We start from the raw sequence: 23,089 nt of genomic DNA on the forward strand, positions 1-23,089 counted from the left end.
CTTCATTTCTGGTCCTCAGCTTCTGCCTATTTTCTTCATCCATGTGCAATTTTTCTCCTCTTTTCCTTTTCCCTCATTTCATCTCCTTCATCTCTCTTCCCTCCCCTTTATGTCCAGCAGTTTCTCCTCTCTCCCTGAGCCCTGCCCTGCAATCCATATCCATCCATGCCCCTATGTCCCCTGCCCCCTTCATTCATCCCTATCCAACAATTCCCCTCTCTTCCTGAGCCCTACCCTCCCATCAATCCATGTCCATCTGTCCCTTGCCCCCTCCATTCATCTCTGACCCTATCCAGCAATTTCCCTCTCTCCCTGAGCCCTGCCCTCCCAATCCATGCCCATCCATGCTCCTCTGTCCCCTGCCCCCTCCAATCACCCTATCCAGCAATTTCCCTATCTCCCTGAGCCCTACCCTCCCATCAATCCATGCCCATCTGTCCCTTGCCCCCTCCATTCATCTCTGACCCTATCCAGCAATTTCCCTCTCTCCCTGAGCCCTGCCCTCCCAATCCATGCCCATCCATGCTCCTCTGTCCCCTGCCCCCTCCATTCACCCTATCCAGCAATTCCCCTCTCTCCCTGAGCCCTACCCTCCCATCAATCCATGCCCATCTGTCCCTTGCCCCCTCCATTCATCCCTGACCCTATCCAGCAATTCCTCTCTCTCCCTTCCATGAACCTTGCCCTTGCATGCTCCTCTCTCTCCCCTGCTCTCCGGCAACTACTCCCTTTCTTTTTTTTTTTTTTCTTTTAATTTTACCTCCGTGACCACCCGGCAGCGCAGCGTCAGTGCAGGAGGCGGCGCTCCCGACGTGTCTAGCCTTCCCCTTCGTTCATGTTCCGCCTTCTTCTGACATCAAGGAAATGACGTCAGAAGAAGGCGGAACATGAGCGAAGGGGAAGGCTAGACCGGGAGCGCCGCCTCCTGCACTGACGCTGTGCTGCCGGACGGAGGTAAAATTAAAAGTATTAAAAAAAGAAAAAGGGATTTGCGGCAGGAGAGAAGAGAGCGCGGGCAGTTGGGCAATGGGAGTGGGAGGGCGAGGAGGTAAGCATGGTGCGGCGGCGCCCCCCAAATGACGGCGCCCCCCTGCCATGCTTACCTCGCTTACCGTATTGGCATGGCCCTGTTCCTTTTGCACCTGCTGTTCTGAGAACAGAGAACAGATTCCGGCCCCCTGTTGGCTTAATTCAGCTGCAGTGACCTAATTCATGCGAGAGATGGTTTTTTATTTTTTTCTTTGAGGCCTAGCTCTTAGCTGTAAGCCTGAGTCCTCGACCTATACTTCACTGAAAGCAAGTGACAGCATATTTCTACAGCACTTCACCCCCTATATTGTACCTTTCCCTTGGATTCTTGTGACCCAAATGCATGACCCTGCATATCTTAGCATTAAATCTTAGTTGCCAATTATCGGACCATTCTTCAAGCTTCGCCAGATCCTTCCTTATGCTATCTATACCAAGGGCACACAATTTGTTTATCAGTCTCCTATGCAGAACCGTGTCAAAGGCTTTGCTAAAATCCAAGTACACCACATCTAATTTATCTTTAAAATCAAGCATGGTACCGGAAGATTGGAAGGTGGCCAGTGTAACGCCAGTTTTTTAAAAAGTTCCAGAAGTGATCCGGGAAATTATAGACCTGTGAGCCTGACGTTGGTGCTGAGCAAAATGGTAAAGACTATTATAAAGAACAAAACTACAGAGCATATACATAAGCATAGATTAATGAGACAAAGCCCAACATGAAGGGAAATCTTGCCTCACCAATATACTACATTTCTTTGATGGAGTGAATAAGCATGCGTATAAAGGTGAGCCGGTCAATATTGTGTATCTGGATTTTCAAAAGGCATTTGACAAAGTACCTCATTAAAGACTCCTGAGGAAATTAGAAAGTCATGGGACAGGAGGCAATGTCCTATTGAGGATTAAAAACTGCTTAAAATATTTAAAAAACAGAGTAGGGTTAAATGGTCAGTGTTCTCAATGGAGAAGGGTAGATAGTGGGGTTCCCCAGGGGGTCTGTGCTGGGACCGCTGCTTTTGAAGAAAAGGTTAGACGAATTTCATATTCAATATAAAAAGTTTATTTACAATTGTACTGGATACCTTTTAATGAGGTATGCAGGAAGCATATCTAGACAAAGTAGAATGCTTACTACACAGATCTCTCATTGGTCTTATATAGCATTTTTCTTTGGCATCTGACTATACAACATCCCTGTGCAAGTCTCTGAATACCACAAGCTGTTAATCATAGAACATGCCGCATCTGCTTTCCCTTATCCCACAGACTTTCTGGAGCCGTGCCTTTAGCCGATGTTTTAATGCCCTTTTCTCATGCCTCAGGAGATTTAGTGTTGAAACAGCTTGTTGTAATCATGGAGCTTTCCACTCCCCTTCTTTCATGCTTTTATTCAACATCCTCCCTTTGAGGCCTGGTATTCCAGGACTCAAACATCTGTTTCAGCTCCAGTCTGTTTCCTTACCTCCCTTCTAAATCTCCTCCCCCCTGTTTGTGGCATTCAGTTTCTGCACGCTTTTTCAATATTTTTGGCTGACAGATTAAAGTTCTATTCATTCTTGATTTCAGTTACCATTATCATTTTAAAAGCAGCATCCTGGCACATCTTTGCAAACATGCTAATACACATGTTACACAGCATTAAACAGATTCAATTGTACTAGGGTACAAAATTTATATCTCTTGAGGTATATAATTTATAGGACAGTGAGCTTCATCAAAGGGGAATACACTGTCATTCATTCTTACTTTTCATTAGCTGATGTGGCATTAAAAATTACACAAATTAAAAGCATATTCCAAGGTGTTAACATTCATCAGTTGTTACATATCATTGAGTTAAAGTCTTATTGCAGCTTGTTTTATTGCCACACTTTTCTTTGGTGGCTGTGACCTTTATAATCACTGTACTTCTTCCTATAGACCAATAACCTGTTACAACATTGTGTGTGTAATTGCACTTTATCGTGGGAATGTTTCCAGTTGTCATACTATTATTCAGACACCAAAATGATGTCGTCCGTAAGCAAGGCTTGCTTATAAATAGTCTCATTTGTCCAATGAAGGTTTCCACCACAGGTATCATTGGGATAACGGTGCCCACCCAATTTTATCATTGTAGTCCCATACATCATAGCTGGCAAGGACAAGGATGTGGGCACATATGATACAATCAGTCAAATTCAACATCTTGGCCGCTGTAACAAGTCTATATGTGTTCATTGTCCATTAACAAACAACAACATCCCAATACCATCATGTTTAGGGACATGATGTTTGTTTATTCTTTGTCCATTTCAATATTATTAGTTCGTCGAATATCTGATAAATGTATCCAAGAAGTATGACCTTCCAGACGGGCAGCGGTCTGAGTAAGGGCCGTGATAGCAAAAGGCCCTACATACACAGGATCCTTCCATGTTTTATGTGTAAAGTTCTTTCGTAGTACTAAATCACCTACTTTAAAAGCACAAACATCGGAGGGTCACGTGATGCGTTGCGAGTGAAGGGTGCAGTGCTGTTTCGCTCCGAGGTCCCCGCTCCGTTTACTGCTAATTGTGACTGATTGCTGCCTGTAGCGAAGCAGTTTTTCTTCCGATGCGCTGTGGGAACAGCGTATGGACAAATATATGATATCGATGCCTGCAGGGAGCTCAAAAAAGACTGTGAAAGCGGAGAGGGAGAAGATCGCGTTGGCGGGAGGAGAATCCAAGATGGCGAGCGGCGCCGCGTGTGCGGGAGATGAATTCTCGGCTAAACAAATGGAGCAGATTACAGCTGCAATGGGAGCAGCGCTGGAGCCGAGATTTACAGAGCTGAATGGACGATTTGAAAAGCTGGATACCATGCTGCTAGAATCTAACAAGCGGCTGGCAGAGGTGGAGCAGAGAGTCTCTGACATGGAAGACACCTGGACCTGCGTGGCGCCGGAACTCGTCCAATTGAAAGAGAAACTGCAGACACAGCAAGACAAGATAGAGGATTTAGAGAACCGTACTCGCAGGAGTAATTTAAGAATTGTGGGTTTGCCAGAAAAGCTACCAGAGAAGAACTTAAGTTTCCTGTTAGAGCAGTGGCTCATTAAAGAATTTGCCCTGTCAGACAGTTACGGTCCACTGTGCATTGAGAGAGCGCACAGGCTGGGCCGACTGAAGCAGGAGAGTCCAAAGCCACGCGTTGTGATTATTAAGATTCATAACTACTCCCACAAAGAAGAGATATTGCTTGGATACAGGGCTAAAAGAGACACACTGAGGTACGATGGTGTGCAGATCCGTATTTTTCAGGACTACTCAGCGGGGGTGCAGGAGAGGAGACGCCGCTTCCACCCTCTCTGCACCTCTCTGGTGGAAAAGAAAATCAGATTTATGCTGCTTTACCCTGCCACATTAAAGGTGCTGCATGAAGGCACGTGGTCCTCATTTGACTCGGTGCAGGGAGCAACGGAGTTTCTCAATCGTACTGGGAAGGTGGCTGCACCGGAGGATGCAATTAAGAGATGAACTGGGAGTGCCTTGACAATTTTGGCAGTAATGTGCACGAACGATAAGTATTTGCAACTAATGGGAGCTCACCTGCATGAACTATGAACAGTTCTTGAGCGAACGGGGATCTGAAGGATCTAGTATGGCGGGGGATGGGGCGGGGACTTCAGCATTTTGTGACTCTTCTGGATGAGTATCTCATTCCAGTTATGGGTGGTAGTCATGGGGGTTTGGGGGGAGGAGGGAGGGTGGGAGGAGGGGGGAGGGGGCATGGGAAGGATGTTGCTGGGTGGGGGGGTTGGCTGGAGGGGGGGCCACGGGGATGAATGTAAAGGTATTACTGTACTATGGATGTGGGGAGTCATTTTGTGGGGGTTGGGGGTGGGTACAGGAACATGTGTGTGTTGTGCTTCTAAGGGGGAAGTTGTACAGGCTGGCCGTTGTGTCAGTTTTAGGTTACCAACAGGCTTGAATATGTTCTTTGGATGGGATCCGGGGGGAGGCTGGGCCCCTGGATTCACCGTAATGAATGGTTGTGGCTATCTAGCACTTTATGGGCTGGGATGTCTAACTGTAAAATAGTCACCTGGAATGTGGGGGGCATCACATCTCCGACCAAAAGAACTAAAATACTGTCTCATTTAAAGCGCCTTAAGGCAGACATAGCCTGTCTTCAAGAAACCAGACTGTCTAGGGAAGAACATGCCAAGCTGTGCAGATCCTGGGTGGGACAAGTTCACTCTGTATCATCGGGAGGTAGAAGGAGCGGTGTGGCTATCTTATTTCACAAGAAGTTGGTAGTAACATCGGAGGTATTATTGCAGGATCCCATGGGTAGATATATTTTACTAAAGTTGTGGTTGCAAGGCAGGGAAGTGTATCTACTGACCATATATGCCCCAACCCCCTATGATAAGAAATTCTTCCCGGAGTTATTAAGGGCCCTGCTACCATATCAGGGTAAAAACCTTGTCCTTACGGGGGACATGAATACCCTGCTTGATCCCGAACTGGACTGTACGGGTGCTCGCAGCTCCGGGAATGTGGGAGGACCGGAGCGGGGGGTATTGCAGGAGTTTGCGGCTACACTAGATTTAGTGGATGCCTGGAGGGTCCTACATCCTGGGGAGCGAGACTTCTCTCACAGGTCTCGGGCTCATGGATCTTGGGCAAGACTGGATTATATTTTTACATCGTCATCGCTTTTTCCCTTTGTTTTGGAATCTCACTTGGAGGAAGTGGTGGTTGCAGATCATGCCCCTGTTTGGGTAGAATTGGAATCGCCTGGTAACTTTAGACCTGTTCTGAACTGGCGATTCCCGGGTTACCTGGTTAGGGACACAGAGTTTCAGGAGTTTGTGAGGGGGCGGTGGGGGGAGTACGTTTCCCACAATGAGCAGCACAAAACTAACCCTCAATTGTTTTGGTGCGCGGCCAAGGCTGTTTTGCGAGGCGAGATAATATCCTATATGGCTGCTCGGCGTAAGAAGGTCACAGCTAGCCTCATAAATTTACAGGGGCAATTGAGAAAGGCCAAGCTTTTAAGTCTTCATTTTCCGACTCAAGCTAACAAAGACGCATATGTGGCACTGCAGGTGTCTATTAATACTTTACTGCATGAGCACACACAGCGTGGATGGCTATATCAAAAGTATCGTTTCCACAGATTTGGGAATCGCACAGGTGGATTGCTGGCACGCTTGGTTAAGACCAAGGGGGGCTCCCGGACTATCACGGCCCTGAGAGATGCCACGGGAGTGGTGGTAAACCGACCTGAGCGATTACTTCAGATATTGCAGGAACATTTTCAGACTGTCTATAAGGAGGGAGAGCCGGTAGATAAAGATAAAGTGAAGGAATTCTTGGCTCGGGCGGGGATGCCCCAATTGTCAGCGCAGACGGTGGCAGAGTTGGATATGCCGTTTCAGATGAGAGAGCTGCAGAGAGCAATTAAGGGATTGCGACCTCATACTGCGCCTGGAGAAGATGGTTTTTCGGGAGAATTCTTCAAACTGATGCAGGCTCATGTTGGAGGCGCGTTGCTTGATTACTTACAGGCGATTATACAGGCGGGTGCAATTCCAGGTAGGGAAAACACGGCTCTTATCTCGCTTATTCTAAAGCCGGGCAGACCCTCAGATGATCCAGCCTCGTATAGACCGATCTCTCTGATCAATGTGGACATTAAACTCCTCTCGAAGATGATGGCCACTAGATTGGCTAAGTTGATCACAGAGGTGGTTGGTGCCGCGCAGGTGGGGTTTATTCCTCGTAGGCAGTCAGTTATACACGTCCGTAGAATTTTACTGGCTATGGCACATAGCAAGTATACTCAGTCACCTTTGTTAGTGGCCAGTTTGGACGCTGCTAAAGCTTTCGATCAGGTAGACTGGGGGTACTTGTTTCATGTCTTAGAATGGGTGGGATTCCCTAAAGGGTTTCTGAGGGCTATACAGGCGCTTTACTCTGGCATGAGGGCGCAGGTTGTGGCAAATGGGAGTCGGTCAGCATCGTTTGCAGTGCAACGTGGCACACGGCAGGGTTGCCCCTTATCACCACTTTTATTTGACCTTTCCTTGGAACCCTTGTTGCTCCTCATCAACAAGATACCAGAGATCCAGGGTGTTAATGTTGGCGGGGAGGAGCTTAGAGCACTGGCGTATGCGGATGACATTATGCTGCTGCTTGCGGAGCCTCAGTCTTCCTTAGAGCATGTTTTAACGGAGATGGCGCAATATGGTGCATTGTCTGGGTTCTCACTTAATCTTCAAAAATCGTGTGCGCTGGCGTTGGAGGACGAGGTGATGCAGGCATGGGACGGTCAATTTCCGCTCCGATGGGAAGCTGAAGCGTTAAAATATTTGGGGATATTTATCCCTAGAGACTTAGCTTCACTATACGAACGTAATGTTAAGGTGCTCTTGGAGATGACGGAAAAGCAGTTGACGGTGTGGCAAGCGTTGCCTTTATCGCTATGGGGAAGGATAGCGCTGTTCAATATGATGGTTGTACCGAAGTGGGTATACGTTTTTCAACAACTCCCTCTGTTTCTTAAAAGGAGGGATGAGAGGAGGCTGGGGAAGATGTTGCAAACATACCTGTGGAGAGGGAAACGCCCAAGGCTCAAGCTGTCGATGATCTCCACCCCTAGAGAATATGGTGGTATGGGACTTTTAGATCTTCGGTCGTTAACAGCGGCGTGTTCCATGAGGCACATAAACGACTGGTTCAGAGGCTCCTCGGACTTCTCTTTGACAGCCGTGGAGACTTCACTTTTCCCGGGGATCCACTTTAGCCATTTGTTGCACACAGGGGGTAGACTGCCGAGGGATGCTTTGAAACGCCATCCGTTGCTGGGCTCTTTAAGGGCGACTTGGAGATGGTTGTGCCGTCGTCATCAGTTATCCGCTAAAGTCACGCCGTATCTTTCTATTTGTAATAATCCGGATTTCCCACCGGGCCAGGGAGTTAGCGTATTCAAGTTATGGGAAAAGAGGGGTATTATATACTTGGTGCATGTCATAAATGAGGAAGGACAGGTCCGCCCCTTTGTTCATTTGCAACAACAGTATGGGATTCCAGCGGGACAATTTTTTGCTTACCTCCAATTAAGGCATTATGTCAAGACTCTAACCTGGACGGACTTGACAGAGGATGTCACTGATATTCTTTCTGAGGCTTATACGTTGGGAGCTCAGCTGTGTGTGCCTTTAAAATTTCATCATCAGCAGTTAAAGGATACGACCACGGAGCTCCACTGTGCGTCTTTGGCAGCAGACTGGTCAAAAGATTTAAACTGTGAGGTAACAGAGGAGGTGTGTAAAGCATACCTAAAAGGTTTATATAAACGGCGTTTGTCGGTAATACAGCGTGAAAAACTATATAGATTCCTATTAAGATTACACATCTCTCCACGTCGCGCGTGTAACGCAAAGATTTCTAGCTCAGGAGCATGCCCAAAGTGTGGAGGGGCTATGGCTACCTTAGGGCATATGTTTTGGCTCTGCCCGCAAGTGATGAGCTTCTGGATGGTAGTGCTTAGGACTATAGACTCGTGGTGGGGATGTACTCTGATCTGTGACCCCTTGATGTTATTTAATAGTCTTAAATTTACGACACGACCTCCAGTGGGATTTAAGAGATTTATGCCTTTGGCCATTTATTTTGGGATCAACACTATCTTGACTTCCTGGCTAACGTCACAGGGCCCTAATATTCTGCTGTGGAGAACGCAGTTAATCCAACAAATGAGACTAGATAGGTGTGGAGTTCAGAAAATGGACAGTATCCCGGGAACCAGGTTTCGTGAAATGTGGGAGCCATTGTGGATGACATTGCCCCCGAAAGGAAGAAGTTACATTTTGAACATTTAGTTATCACACATGTAGGGTAGGGAGGGGGGGTTGGGTAGTACGAGATAGGGTGGGTGAGGCATAGTGGTATATTTGTTTAGAGGGGGGGGCTTCGGAGGGGGAGGGGAGGGATAGGTTGGGTTTAGGGAATATTGGGCTCTGGGCTCTCTCTAGAGCACTTGGTTGACACTGGGTGCCCTCGGTATTGGGGATAGAAGTATGTCGCGGGTTTTAGTCATTAGGAACCAGCCATTCATGGTCGGTGATCTGGAGGGCAGGCTGGAGGTTATAAGAGACAAGGCTTCTGGCCTGGCCGGGAATATGATAGGATGGGGGGGCTCCTATATCGGGTACAATATACATGATATATAGACCAATGGGTCTCTGCCATAGAGTCCAAATATTTTTCATGTTTCAGATTGTGTTATCTTCTGGTTTACTGACTGTTGAGGACCTCTTGGAAGTTGGAGAGGACAGAGGGGGGGAATTAGGGAGGGACTGGCGGTTTTGCTATTGTGTAGGTTATTTGTTGAAAAAGTTCTATTTAATTAACTAATTTGATAATCATTACAGCATCAGAACACAATGGATAGTATTGGGACGCAGAGGGGAGAAGGGGAAGAATTTTATATAACTGTGCTGTTTACACGATGTTAGCCTCTTGAAGGGCATATGGTTTTGTAATTCATGATGAGCACTGTATCTAAGTATTTCTTATGCCGTTTCTCAATAAAAAAGATTTAAACATAAAAGCACAAACATCATTAGTAATCCCTGCCTGTGATGCTACATTTGTTCGGATCATATCACTTGTCAGGTTCAACATCGGTTGTAGCTTTTGCCAGTACTGAGCTGTGCTATCAGTACTTGCTGTCTGCATCGGGAAGAAATGACGTCCTGTCTGAATTTGGAATGGGGACAATTTTGTACGCCCATTAGGTTGGGCCCTTATTGTCATTAATGCTAATGGCAATACATCAAGCCATGTATATAATTTTCCCACCATTTCTTTATTGAGAGATTTTAATAAGACTCTCAATTTTGTTTTTAAAATGCCATTGTAGCGCTCCACCAAACCATTGGAGGTGGGGCGATACACTGATACTTTCCTGTGTGTTAAACCCATAATCGTTTCCATTTCTTTCAAAACACTGTTATTAAAATGTGTCCCGTTATCAGAAATTATTCTAGACGGACACCCATGTCTTGGCATAATATGAGTTACCAGGCATTGTACCACCTCATGTGCTGTCTCCCTTTTACATGGAAATGCTTCTATCCACCTTGAAAAAGCATCCACCCAAACTAACAAATATCTTTTTCCCTGCACTGGAACAATCATATCAGTGAAATCAATATACCATTCTTTTGCTGGGCCTTCTGGTATTGGAAGTGTCCCAGGCCATATTTTAGGACCTCTTTTAGGTATGTTAATATTACATACCATGCAATTCTGCACAACCTGTTGAATCAGGTTATCAATTTTTAAAGTCCAAAATCTTTGCTCAAATTGTTGTTTCATTGTTTCCTTATTCCAATGCATGGTTGCATGCCACTCAGTTAATACCTTAATCACCTGACTCATTGGCATACAAGGTAATCCTTCTTCTGCATTAAACCATTCACTTCCCAATTTCATACATCCTCTCTTCAACCATTTTTCACTTTCCTGTCCCTCTGGCTGCCACATTTCAATCTTATCTACATTCGTAAGTGGCCCTTCCTGTGTCTGTCTAGTATTATACAAAATCTTTTCACTTTGCTTAACCACCTCCATTGCTGCTGCATCAGCCATTGCATTACCTTGTGCCTCAAAGGTTGGCCTTTCAGTGTGGGCCGGGGTCCACACAACTGCAGTTTTTCTACCTTCACGTTCTCTTCTTGCCAAAATTTCAAACAGCAATTTCCAATATGTGTAATGTTGTAAATTTTTATCTGCACTGGTTATCATCCCCCTACGCTGCCATTTTGATATATGATACTGTAGTGAACTTGCAACGTAACCACTATCAGTATATATAGTGACATTTTGAGTCATATCAGTGTGTTGTAAGGCCGTAATAACGGCCAAAAGTTCAGCATGCTGTGCAGTATGGTCAGGAGGGGTTTTATATTGTACTTGCATTATGTTTCTTAGATTCTCATCCACTTGCACGCAGGCAAAGCCTGCAACAGTCCTTTCACAAGCTCCATCTGTAAACCATATCAACCCATCAGATAAGGGTTCAAAAGTAAGACAGTGAAATGTAGGGATTTCTATAGTATCGATCTCACCCTCTTGATCGACAGGAAAAAGCAGATCTATCTTATTTCTCTGTTCTTTAGTTAATGGTATTATTCTTATATCTTGTCCTAAAAGTACTGCTTGATATTTTCCAAATCTAGTGGCTGTCAATGCCGTCTGGCTAGGGCTCAACAGCGTTTTAATCGTGTGGTTGGTATGTATTACAATAGGAACAAAAGGCATTTGTGCTCTCCATTTGCCTACTGCTGCCACAATAGCTGTCAATAACTTTGGTATTTCTTTCATTCCCTTTTCCACATGATTAAAAGAGCCTGACAAAAAAGCTACTGGTGTATTTACTTCATTATTTTGATTAATCATAGCTGCCCAACTGTTTCCCATGTCTTTTACCCACAGATGCACAGGTAATTGTATATCTATTACTGCTAAGGGTCCTGGGGATAACAGATCCCTCACAATCTTAGCCAGTACCATCTTATCCTGCTCTTCCAACACAATTAGTGTATTCTTTGGTGTGGCTGCAGGCAGTTTCAAATGTTTATAAAGTCTCATTACTTTTTGTGTATAATTTGGTATCCATTGTCTGCAGTAATTTAACATTCCCAAAACAGCACGTAACTGGGTAACTGTTTGCGGTACCGGAGTCTCATTTAAAATAGATATAACTTCCGGTATAATGACCTTATGTGCTGCTGACACATTTTGTCCTAAAAAGGTGACAGTAGACTGGGCTATAACACATTTTTCCTTATTACATTTATATCCTAACTCTCCTAATAACAAAAATAATTTTCTAGTCCATTCTAGGCATTCTGCTTCAGTCTCAGCAGACAGTAGAATATCATCTACATAGACAAACAATGACACCGTGTCAGGCAATTGACTCCTGAAATCTTTTAAATCCATCATTAGTTGTTTTGAGAATACCGATGGACTATCAGTAAAGCCTTGCGGCATCCTAGTCCACCGATATGCCTCATTCTATACATCCTCAAGTGATGTAGGTCCTCCCTTGTCACGGGGGAAGGGGAGATGTTTAACTTCCAACAGGTTTTTAGTAACTCCCCACATTTGATTTTATCCATTCTCACAAGCTCTGCAGCTACATGGGTTTCCCTAAAAATTGCCTTTGACGGTCTGGGTGTCAATTTGAACAGGATTACCTTTGGTTTTTGTTGAGGTCTCGGGACTAACCCGTAGCCGTCCCTCAGCCTCAAATTATGTTGACAAATCATATTGTTCAGAGGTTATTAGAGATTTTAAATCACCTCTTTCACCTATTAGCCCTACACACAAAACTAGCTAGGACTGTGACTAATTCAAACCAGATGATCTCTTAACACTGCAGGAATCTCACTTAAAAAAGGGTCAAAGTTAAATTGCAAAGACATTCCACATAGAGAACTAGAACTTATTAATTAAACAGAATAACACATATTTTAAAATAAACAGAGATCAGAATTCCCTATAAGACAAAGAACTTATTTAAATCTAATCTAAAACAATCTTTTAAAAGGAACAAAACAAATTTCAGTTCTTCCTGACCTTTCTAACCTGTAGCCTAAACCAGACACCCGAGAAATCAAAACCAGATGACATTCCTCAACCTTCAGGCTGAACCAAAGGCTGCTTTTCCTGTTCTTGCTGTATTTTTTCAAACGATCCATACTGAGACCAGCTCAAAAAAGAATCCTTTGCATCATATTTGATCCATTTCTCATGTGTTTTTCCAATCTGTTTTTTTTCTAACGGGAATAATTCTATGACATGCTGCAAAGGGGTGCATTTTTTTGAACTATCTAAATCTAAATACAAAGTATATACAGGGGGCTTTTCTTTCTTATCTGCCCCTTTCCCTTCCATTTTATTCTGACTATTACAATTTCTCCTATATAGCCACAACCTACAAAAATATACTAATGCACCTAAACAAAGAAAATATACAAAAAAGAAAACTACAAAGCTAAACAAATATACCACTAATAAGTCCACAATGTAAGCTTACTCACGCGTCTTCTTATTTCTCTTTAGCAAGCCCAGGAGTCGTCACCCGTATGTCCACTTCAGTAGGTTGATCACTCCTACCTCCGTGGTGCACAGAAATCAGGCTTAAACAACGCTTGCTCTCAAAATCCAATCCTGTAAAAACTTTCATTAACAACAAACACTTAATTTGTCATTCGTCTCGCCTTCTCTTTTCCGTGTGTGGCATAAATCTTCTGTCCTGCCGCGGTCGCCACTTTGAAGAAAAGGTTAGACGAATTTCATATTCAATATAAAAAGTTTATTTACAATTGTACTGGATACCTTTTAATGAGGTATGCAGGAAGCATATCTAGACAAAGTAGAATGCTTACTACACAGATCTCTCATTGGTCTTATATAGCATTTTTCTTTGGCATCTGACTATACAACATCCCTGTGCAAGTCTCTGACTACCACAAGCTGTTAATCATAGAACATGCCGCATCTGCTTTCCCTTATCCCACAGACTTTCTGGAGCCGTGCCTTTGGCCGATGTTTTAATGCCCTTTTCTCATGCCTCAGGAGATTTAGTGTTGAAACAGCTTGTTGTAATCATGGAGCTTTCCACTCCCCTTCTTTCATGCTTTTATTCAACACTTTTTAACATATTTACAAATGATCTAGAGATGGGAATAACTAGTGAAATAATTACATTTGCTGATGACACAAAGTTATTCAAAGTTGTTAAATCACAAGAGGATTGTGAAAAATTGCAAGAGGACCTTACTAGACTGGAAGACTTGGTATCCAAATGGCTGTTGGCTTTTAATGTGAGCAAGTGCAAAGTGATGCATGTGGAAAAAGGAACCCAAACCACCATAGCTATGTGATGCAAGGTTCCACATTAGGAGTCTCTGCCCAGGAAAAGGATCTAGGTGTCATTGTTGAAGATCCATTGAAACCTTCTGCTCAGTGTGCGGCAGCAGCGGCTAAGAAAGCAATTAGAATGTTAGGAATTATTAGGAATGGAAAGTAAAACAGAGAATGTTATAATGCCTTTGTATCGCTCCATGGTGCGACCGCACTTCGAATACTGTGTGCAGTTCTGGTCACCGCATCTCAAATAAGATATAGTGAAATTAGAAAAGGTACATGGAAGGGCGACGAAAATGATAAAGGGGATGGGATGACTTCCCTATGAGGAAAAGCTAAAGCAGCTAGGGCTCTTCAGTTTGGAGAAGAGACCACTGAAGGGAGATTTGATAGAGATATATAAAATACTGAGTGGAGTGAAATGGGTAGACATGAATCACTTGTTTATTCTTTTCAAAAATACTAGGACTAGGGGGCACACAAAGAAGCTACTAAGTGGGAAATTTAAAGTGAATCTGAGAAAATATTTCTTCACTCAACGAGTGATTAAACTCTGGAATTCATTGCCAGAGAATGTGGTAAAAGCAGTTAGCTTAGCAGGGTTTTTTAAAGTTTGGATAATTTCCTAAAAGAAATAAGCCATTATTAAGATGGGAAAATCCACTGCGTATTCTAGAATAAGCAGCATAGAATCTGTTTTACTGTTGTAGGATCTTGCCAGGTATTTGTGACCTGGATTGGCCACTGTTGGAAACAGGATACTGGGCTTGATGGACCTTCAGTCTGTCCCAATATGGCAGTGCTTTTGTTATTAACTGTTGCACTTCGAAAGATTTCTCTTTCCAATACCAATAGGTTCACAAAGCTAAGCAGTGGCAGTGTGAGGATGTGTCCAATCAGCTAAACATCTACCCTCTTTTAATTTTATCCCTTATGGGTTCTATATCATGTAACTCTTCTTTTTATGATTTTTTTTTTAGAGTCTTACCCAAGAAGTACTTTGAAGAAATCAGTGCAACAATCAGTGATTATAACATACATGGCCTAATTATCATTGGGGGCTTTGAGGTGAGTTGCTGTATGGAAAGAAAAAAATAGTTAGACTTTGAACTTCTTCAGATGAACAAAAGAAATTTGCCTTGGTCACCAAAACATTACTAAACATGTTAATTTTGTTGTGTCTTGGTTTAGGTGGGGATTCATCAAGCAGCGTTTAGGCCTTAAATTGCATTATTTAGGCCTTAACGCAACTTAAAAGACCCTAACACTGCCTGACCTAAAATACTGCTGTGATATTTAAGTTGCCAGTTGTTAGGTAGTACTGAGATGCAAAATGTGCAAATTCATGTTTTGCCTATCATTACTATGCAAATGCCCTAACGTGACTTGCAGTGATATACCACAAGTCACATTAAGGCCCAAAAATCTGGAGCTTCTGGCCACAAGGATTGGGTCCCCCCCAGTCCTACTTACACCTCCATGACTAAACCACCCCCTTACAAGTACTGCACATCCCCCAGGAGCTACCTGTTAAAGAACAATGGTGGTCTGGGAGGGATCCGGGTGTCTTGAGAGGTCATCTTGGGGGGGGGGGGGGGGAGGGGGAGGGGGAACAAGGCTCAGTCACTTCTGCCCAGTATGGCGCCTTCCTCAAAATGGCACCCCTAGCAGTAGTCTCACACAATACCATTAGGGGGTCTTTTTTTTTTTTTTTTTTTGGTTTTATGTTTCAACGTTTTATTAATGACATTCAAATAGAAATCACAATCCACATTCTGAATATGCAAAGATACATTCTGGGTCTAATAAACAAATGATTCAGTGTGTTACTAACAGTCATCAAATTTTTATCATTTTTATCTCCCCCTCCCTCTATATGTTCTACATCTGTAACTAAATTAAACAAATTTATTGAACTTATATTAAAACAATGCAACCATTGATTCATATCAAGTAATCAATCCCCCCTCCCCCCCTTGATTCTCCGCTCATGTCTGATTCCAAACTAATCAATTTTCAGCAGTTACAGTGTGTTAAGGACCAAACTTCTCCCCCTGTGAGTCAAAGAGTCTATATATCTGCCCCACAGTTTAAAAAATGCAAGTTTACGTTTTGGTCCACGTTTAGCTTCTCTTGCTTCCCACATCATCAACTGATGCACCATGTTTCTCCAATGCCAAAACTCAGGTCCCATATCAGATGTCCAATACTGCAAGATACATTTCTTTGCCAGCAAGGTAAGTTTACAAAATAGGTGTGTCCCATGAAGTGTCCCCGTCCCAACCGATCCCGGCAGATTCAACAACAACTGTTGAGGTGATCCCACTATCCTATATCCAAATAATGTGGTCAGGTAGTTAGTAACTCTCCCCCAGAATGCTTTAATTTTCCTACAACCCCAGAAACCATGATAAAAGGTATTTTCCGCATTCCCACAGCGCCTACACATCGATGTCTGTGTTCCTCCAAACTTTGCTAATTGTACTTGAGACATATAGGCGCGATGTATGAAACGAAAGGCACATTCCCTGTATTGTGCACTACCAATCACTTTTGGTATTCCTTTCAATTGCTTATTAATATCCCATGTCGTTAAACTAATGCCTAAATCTTTTTCCCAGCGTTCTTTCAATTGTGTCAGGTTCCTGGGGCCTGCATTCTCCCACAACGCCTTATGTAGTCCAGTAATGGAGGGACCTTCCATAGATATTTTTTCAAAAAAATATTTCACCTTAGCTCCTAAATTCTGCGCAAGTCTTTCCTTGTTCAATGATTGAATAAAATGTTGCAATTGACAGTGTGCAAATATGTCCCTCCACTGCCTATTCTCAGTGCCTAACAATTGTTCCCTAGTTTTAATCTCTCCATTTTCGTTCAAGACATCTCCTAAGGAGACCAATCCTCGAACTTCCCAGCTACGAAATACCTGGTTTGTTATACCTGCCTCAAACAACGGGTTCCCTCTAATACTTAAAAGCTCCGTTATGCCATGTCCTAATCTCAATTTATTCTCCAAAAACCTCCATGCCTTCCTCAAGGGGTACAACAACAAATTTTTTTGGCATCTATCAGGTATCTGAGATCTCTCCAATTGTAGCAAGGTGAGCGGCTGAAAAGGTTCAAAGAGTGCCTCTTCTATTTCAATTGGAGTATAATAACTGGATCGAAAAATCCAGTCTCTAATATGCCGTAGCAAGCAAGCCATGTTATATAACTGCAAGTCCGGCAATCCTAGCCCTCCCTGTTCCCAGCCCCCTAACAACCATTGATATTTCACCTTTGCCTTTTTATTTGCCCAACAAAATTTCACCACCAATTTGTAAAAGGCATTAATATCTTTACGCGATAAGCATATTGGAATAGTTTGCAGCACGTACAGCCACCGGGGTAGTATAACCATACGAATTAAACATATGCGCCCTATTAACGGCAGCTGCAGAATGCTCCAACTCTCCAATTGTTGTCTAGTCTGGGCCAGTAGTAACTTAATATTAGCAGAATAAAGATCCACAGTCTTGGGGGTTAGCTGTACTCCTAAATATCGAAATGCGCCCATCGCCCATCTAAGAGGGAATCTACCATGCCAGGCCTCTCTGATGTTGACATTACTGGCCAGAGCTTCCGATTTTTCTAAATTTAATTTAAACCCTGAATAAGTTCCAAATTCTTCAAATATTTCCAACAGGGCATGTAGTGAGTCTACTGGGTTCGTAATCATGACTAGTAAATCATCTGCGAAAGCAGCCAACTTAAATTCTTGATTATTAATTTTTACCCCCCGCACTGCAGGCATGGAGCATATATCTCTAATCAGGGGGTCTAAATAGAGAGCAAATAATAAAGGTGACAGTGGGCATCCCTGCCTGGTACCTCGCTCTATAGCAAACTCCTCTGAGCAACTATCATTGACCACAATGCGTGCTGTCGGCTGGGCATATAAAGTTGTTACCGCCTCTACAAACCACCCTGTGAACCCATATGCTTTCAATGTCTCAAACAAATAACCCCACTGCACTCGATCAAAAGCCTTTTCTGCATCGAAACTGACCATTATTGCCGGTTCTGCTTCCATCCCTATTTTCTCCAAAGCTGCCAAGATCTTACGTAAATTTTTTGAAACTGATCTCTCTTTAACAAATCCTACTTGCACATCCTGCACAAGATTCGGTAAAATTTTCCCCATTCGTTTGGCTAATATCTTAGCAAATAATTTCATTTCACAGTTCAACAATGATATTGGTCGGTATGACTCTGGCAAGGTCACATCTCTTTTAGGTTTAGGGATTAAAATAATTTGTGCCGTGTTTAGTTGCCCAGGCAAATTACCCTCTTCCACCCATTCCGTAAATACTTCCACCAAAATCGGTTCTATCTCTGCTCCCATCAGCTTATAAAACTCAACTCGCATTCCATTGGGTCCCGGTGCTTTCCCCATTTTGCTATTGGCAATTGCCCAATGTACCTCCTCCACTGTAATAGGGGCATTTAAATCATTTCTTTCTTTATCCGAGAGTATTGGGTGTTTCACACCGTCCAGGTATAGACTACTCGGTAGACCTGAGTCTTCCTCTGCTCTATATAGCTTTTGATAAAATATTTTGAATATATCTCGAATCTCCTTATCTGTATGACATATTTTACCATTTCCATCTTTTAGGGAAGTAACTGCTCTCGAAGCCCGCTTACGAGCAATCAGTCTGGCCAACATCTTCCCTCCCTTACTACCATGTCTGTACAACTGAAATCTGTAGTAATCCTGGGATTTCTTCTCCCTCTCGTGAATGAGTGAATTTAGTGCTACTTGAGTTGACACAAGGTCTGTTTTCAGCTGCACCGTAGGCCTCTCCCCATATTTTTTCCTCAATATCCTGATTTGTTTCTCTAGTCTCAATATTTCTTTATCTCTTGTCTTTTTAAAATGGCTGACAAAACTAATGATCTCTCCCCTTATCACTGCCTTGGCAGCTTCCCAAAACATCATGGAATTCGATGCAGTATGCTCATTGAAACGTTTATACTCCTCCCAACTTTTCATCACATGTTCACGAAAACCACTATGATTGGTCAAGTAGCTGGGAAATGTCCACATCCTGTTCTTAGTTCCCTCTCCACCTGGGTTCCATGTCGCCCAGACCTCTGCATGGTCTGAAATGGCATATGGCCCGATCTGAGTATCTTGTATTTCTCCCATTAGTGAATGAGACATCAACAAATAGTCTATCCTGGACTGCGTGTCATGAGCCCTGGACATGTGTGTATAATCTCTTTCTTGTGGATGAAGGACCCTCCAGACATCTAACAGATCCAAAAGAGAGCAAAGATTTGGAAGGCCCTTCGACATCCAGCGAGACGGCGTGGGAGTAACAAGTGATTTATCTACCTGTGGGTTCCAGACCATATTAAAATCCCCCCCCAGGATCAGTGGGACAGAGCCTTCCTTTGACAAGTGGCCCAGCAGCTGCTGGTAGAAATTATTATCTAATTGGTTCGGAGCATAGATACTTCCTAGTAAAATTTGCCTTCTAGCCAACTCCACCTTGCAAAAAATGTATCTTCCTTCTGGATCTTTAACAATATTACTAATATTCTCCACCACTCCTTTCCGGAACAAAATAGCCACTCCTCCCTTCCTCCCCTTTGCCGATGACTCAATGCAATCCCCCACCCACCATTTTTTGAGCTTAGCATGTTCTATGGTATTCAAATGTGTCTCCTGTAAAAAAACCACATCTGCTCGAATCCTCTGCAAATATCGTAAAATTTTAGATCTCTTCACAGGGGATCCTATTCCTCCCACGTTCCATGTTACTATTTTAATCACAGCTGTCAAAGTTTTTGTTACCAATCCACTGTACTATAATTTTATCTCCAGGGAAATGCCACCCCAGCCCATGGCCCTCCCCTTTTCCTCTATAACATTGTATGAATTTTCCAGCATCAGCATGAGCGAGTATATCTCCTCCCCCCTCCCTCCCTTCCCTCTTCATCCCTAAACCCCCTATTTTACCCATCCCTATGGACCGAGTCACTTTAACGCTTCCTCCAGCATTCCCCTATATTCAATAATTATATAGTCATTACCCCTCAAGGATATCTTATGGTTTGCCCAGTTTATCTCCCCTTTGGGCTACTTCCACTGCAGCTTACTTTTCCTCTTTCAACTGTCAGATATATTAAACACTTATTTATACAAATCCCCTTTATATCAGCCTTCATATATAGAATTCAAGGCTCTCCTGCAGCATGTATTATAAACAGTTACCGTATTATAACATATCTATGGATCAGTAGTTGTTTATCCCTGCAGATCGAAACAGTAATCATCAGCAAAATTCCCCTGTGAAACACCATAATCATTCTCAACCCACCAATCTTTATTCACTTATATTTCTTATCCCGAATTTACTACCATGGGGTTTAGCCGGGCAATTTTAACCTTTAACCCGATTATTAGTATCCAGATCTCTCAATATCTTCTTGTGATAAACTACAAGGAGAACTTTCTTTTCTGTCAATTATGTCTGATCATATGTAGCACTCCATACGCGTTGAAATGTCTCTGGTAGCTCCTGTTATATATTCTGTCTCCCAATATGTATCAATCACAGGGTCTGTCCCATTTCAATACAAAGCTGCCCCATTGATTTAAACTTGATCAGGCAATTCCAAAAAGTCAACTCTCCTCACTCAATTCTCCGAATGATGAGCAAGCTGGTTTACCACATTAGCATATTAATAGCCATCCATCAACTTGACCCCCTTACCAATTAACATTGTACCTGTAGTCGTACATAATCTGATCTGCTACAAAAACAGGGCCGTATTGTAGTTGGCTCGGACGGCAATCAGCAGCAGTATCATAGTGTAGTTTGGGGCTAAATCGCCTTTCACTTCAGGTGTTATCCTCATATTACATTGTCAGGGATATCCATCGCTTTAACTTTGCCACTCCACATATATCTCCTCAGACCACTTGTGAATTCTTATAAAAAAAAAAACTGAACAACAATTGTAATCCAAAACGAAACACCAATTGAAATCTTATTCTCCTTATCTGCCATAAGTGGATCCAGTAGTCAAATGTTCATTCGTCTCCACTGCTTAGTATTTGTTTAACAAACTGCTGGGCTTCCTGAACCGAGTTACATATTTTTATATTAGATTTGTGAAAAATCTTTAGCCGTGCAGGATATAACAAAGCAAATTTGATTTTGCGCTGTATGAGCTGGGAGCACACCGGGGCAAAGTTCTTTCTCTGTGCCGCTACCGCCATAGAGTAATCCTGGAAACATAGGATTTTGTGATTATTGTAGTTTAACCCCATTCCTCCTCGTATGGCTTGCATTATTGCAGTTTTCTGCACAAAATTAAGTATTTGGCAAATGACGACCCGGGGCCTATTAGAATTTTGTCGCAGCGGTCCCACACGGTGTGCCCTCTCAATTATTAATGGCCCCATCTCTGTTGTTAATTTGAGTTCCTTTACCAGCCAGGATTCCAAAAACGAACGAAGTTCTTTGTCTCCTAGTTCCTCCGGGAGACCAACAAAGCGCAGATTATTGCGTCGTGACCGATTTTCAAGGTCTTCAATCTTTTCTGCCTGTGTCTCCACCATTTTTATTAGCTTAGAGTACTGTTGTTCCATGTTAGATACCTGATCTTCCAGGGCTCCTGTACGCTGTTGAAACAATATCATGTCCTGGCTTATTTGCGACATATCTTTTTTAAGCCCTTCCAGCTTTACATCCAGGCCCTGCAATTTTTTGTCCAATATTGCTTCTAGGGCAGTAGTCACTTCGCCAATAATTTCGGCAGCCCACGCCGAGCTAACCGATGTTCCCGGCGGGCTCGCCGGTGCCGCCATCTTGTCGTCTCCTGCCTTGCTCTTCTCCTTGTCTCTACGCAGTGTTTTGGTCACCATCGACGCTCCTAAGCTCCCAGCTCCGTTTGAATTTGAATCTAGTCAAGTTTATTAACCAGATCGAAGCTTTAATCTTTAGCTTGAGAGGTTTTATCAGCAGAAAATGTGGAAGAAGCACGGAGCAGCTCGTTCAGCAGCTGCTCGTGTGCATCGCGTCACGTGACTCGGGGGTCATTTATTTATCTATAGAGAAGCATGACCCTCAGCTATAGTTGCGCCATTTTCAGGAAGATGCTGCACTAGGCAGGAGCAACTGGGTCTCGCTTCCCCCCCCCCCCCCCCCCCCCCATTGAGGACCATTAATGCTCTTTAACAGGGGGGATTAGTCGAGAGGAGCTTGTACTGGAGGTATGCAGGTAGGTCTGAGGAGGACCCTCTCCTTGTGGCCCAGAAACACTGGGCCATGGGAATAATGCTGCTTGCGAGGTGGCTCACGAGTAGCATTATTCTTATAAGGCAGAATTCTTTTTTTTTTTTTTTATGGAAACGTTTTTATTAAAGTTTGAAAACCAGAATACAATCAAGAACAAGGCAAAACAAAAATATCACTATGCAATATATCTTGCTAGGCAGAATAATTAAAACCATAACTCTTTGGCATGATGCTATTACCCATATCCGAAGCAAGATTTAATCATCTTCTTATCCCCCCAGAAACTTTCCCTCCCTTAATTAACACTTTCCACGACGTTAACCCTCTCCCCCTCCCCTCCCCACCCTCCCTGAGGACAGTAGCATGGAAAACTGAGGACATTTCAGACAGCAAGTTATCGTTGTGGCAGCCCAGCTTGCCATTTCACAAAGGGGTCCCAGGTTCACAGGAAGGTAGCTGCATCTGTCTGTGGGTTTCATATATATAGATGTTTGTATACAGCCATCACTGATTGAGACCGTGGTGTCCAAAAAATTGACTTTTTCTGGGGAGTAGTCAATTTTGAATCTGATTGTAGGATGGTATGTACAGAAGGCAGAATAAAATTGCTTCAGAGTTTCTTCACCCTCCGTCCAAATCATAAAAATGTCACCCCATCAGTACTCACCAGAAACTATTACAAAATTAATCAAATTCATTTTAACTCACAACTACTTCCGCTTTAACAATGATATCTATCTGCAAATAATGGGCACTGCGATGGGCACCAGGACAGCACCCCAATATGCCAACCTTTTTATGGCTGAGCTGGAAGAGAGATTTCTGAATACACACCAGACCAAACCT

General features: G+C 43.3%; 1 protein-coding gene across 1 annotated transcript in view; it reads left to right on the forward strand.

Moving 5' to 3' along the window:
* Nucleotides 1–23,089, forward strand: part of LOC115466761 (ATP-dependent 6-phosphofructokinase, muscle type-like) — a 243,842-nt gene that overhangs the window by 161,772 nt on the left and 58,981 nt on the right. Inside the window, 1 exon segment of the mRNA XM_030198256.1 lies at nt 14,930–15,017. Coding sequence (XP_030054116.1) covers nt 14,930–15,017 — 88 coding nt within the window.

This window comes from Microcaecilia unicolor, chromosome 3 (assembly GCF_901765095.1).
Source record: "Microcaecilia unicolor chromosome 3, aMicUni1.1, whole genome shotgun sequence".
Taxonomy (NCBI): Eukaryota; Metazoa; Chordata; class Amphibia; order Gymnophiona; family Siphonopidae; genus Microcaecilia; species Microcaecilia unicolor.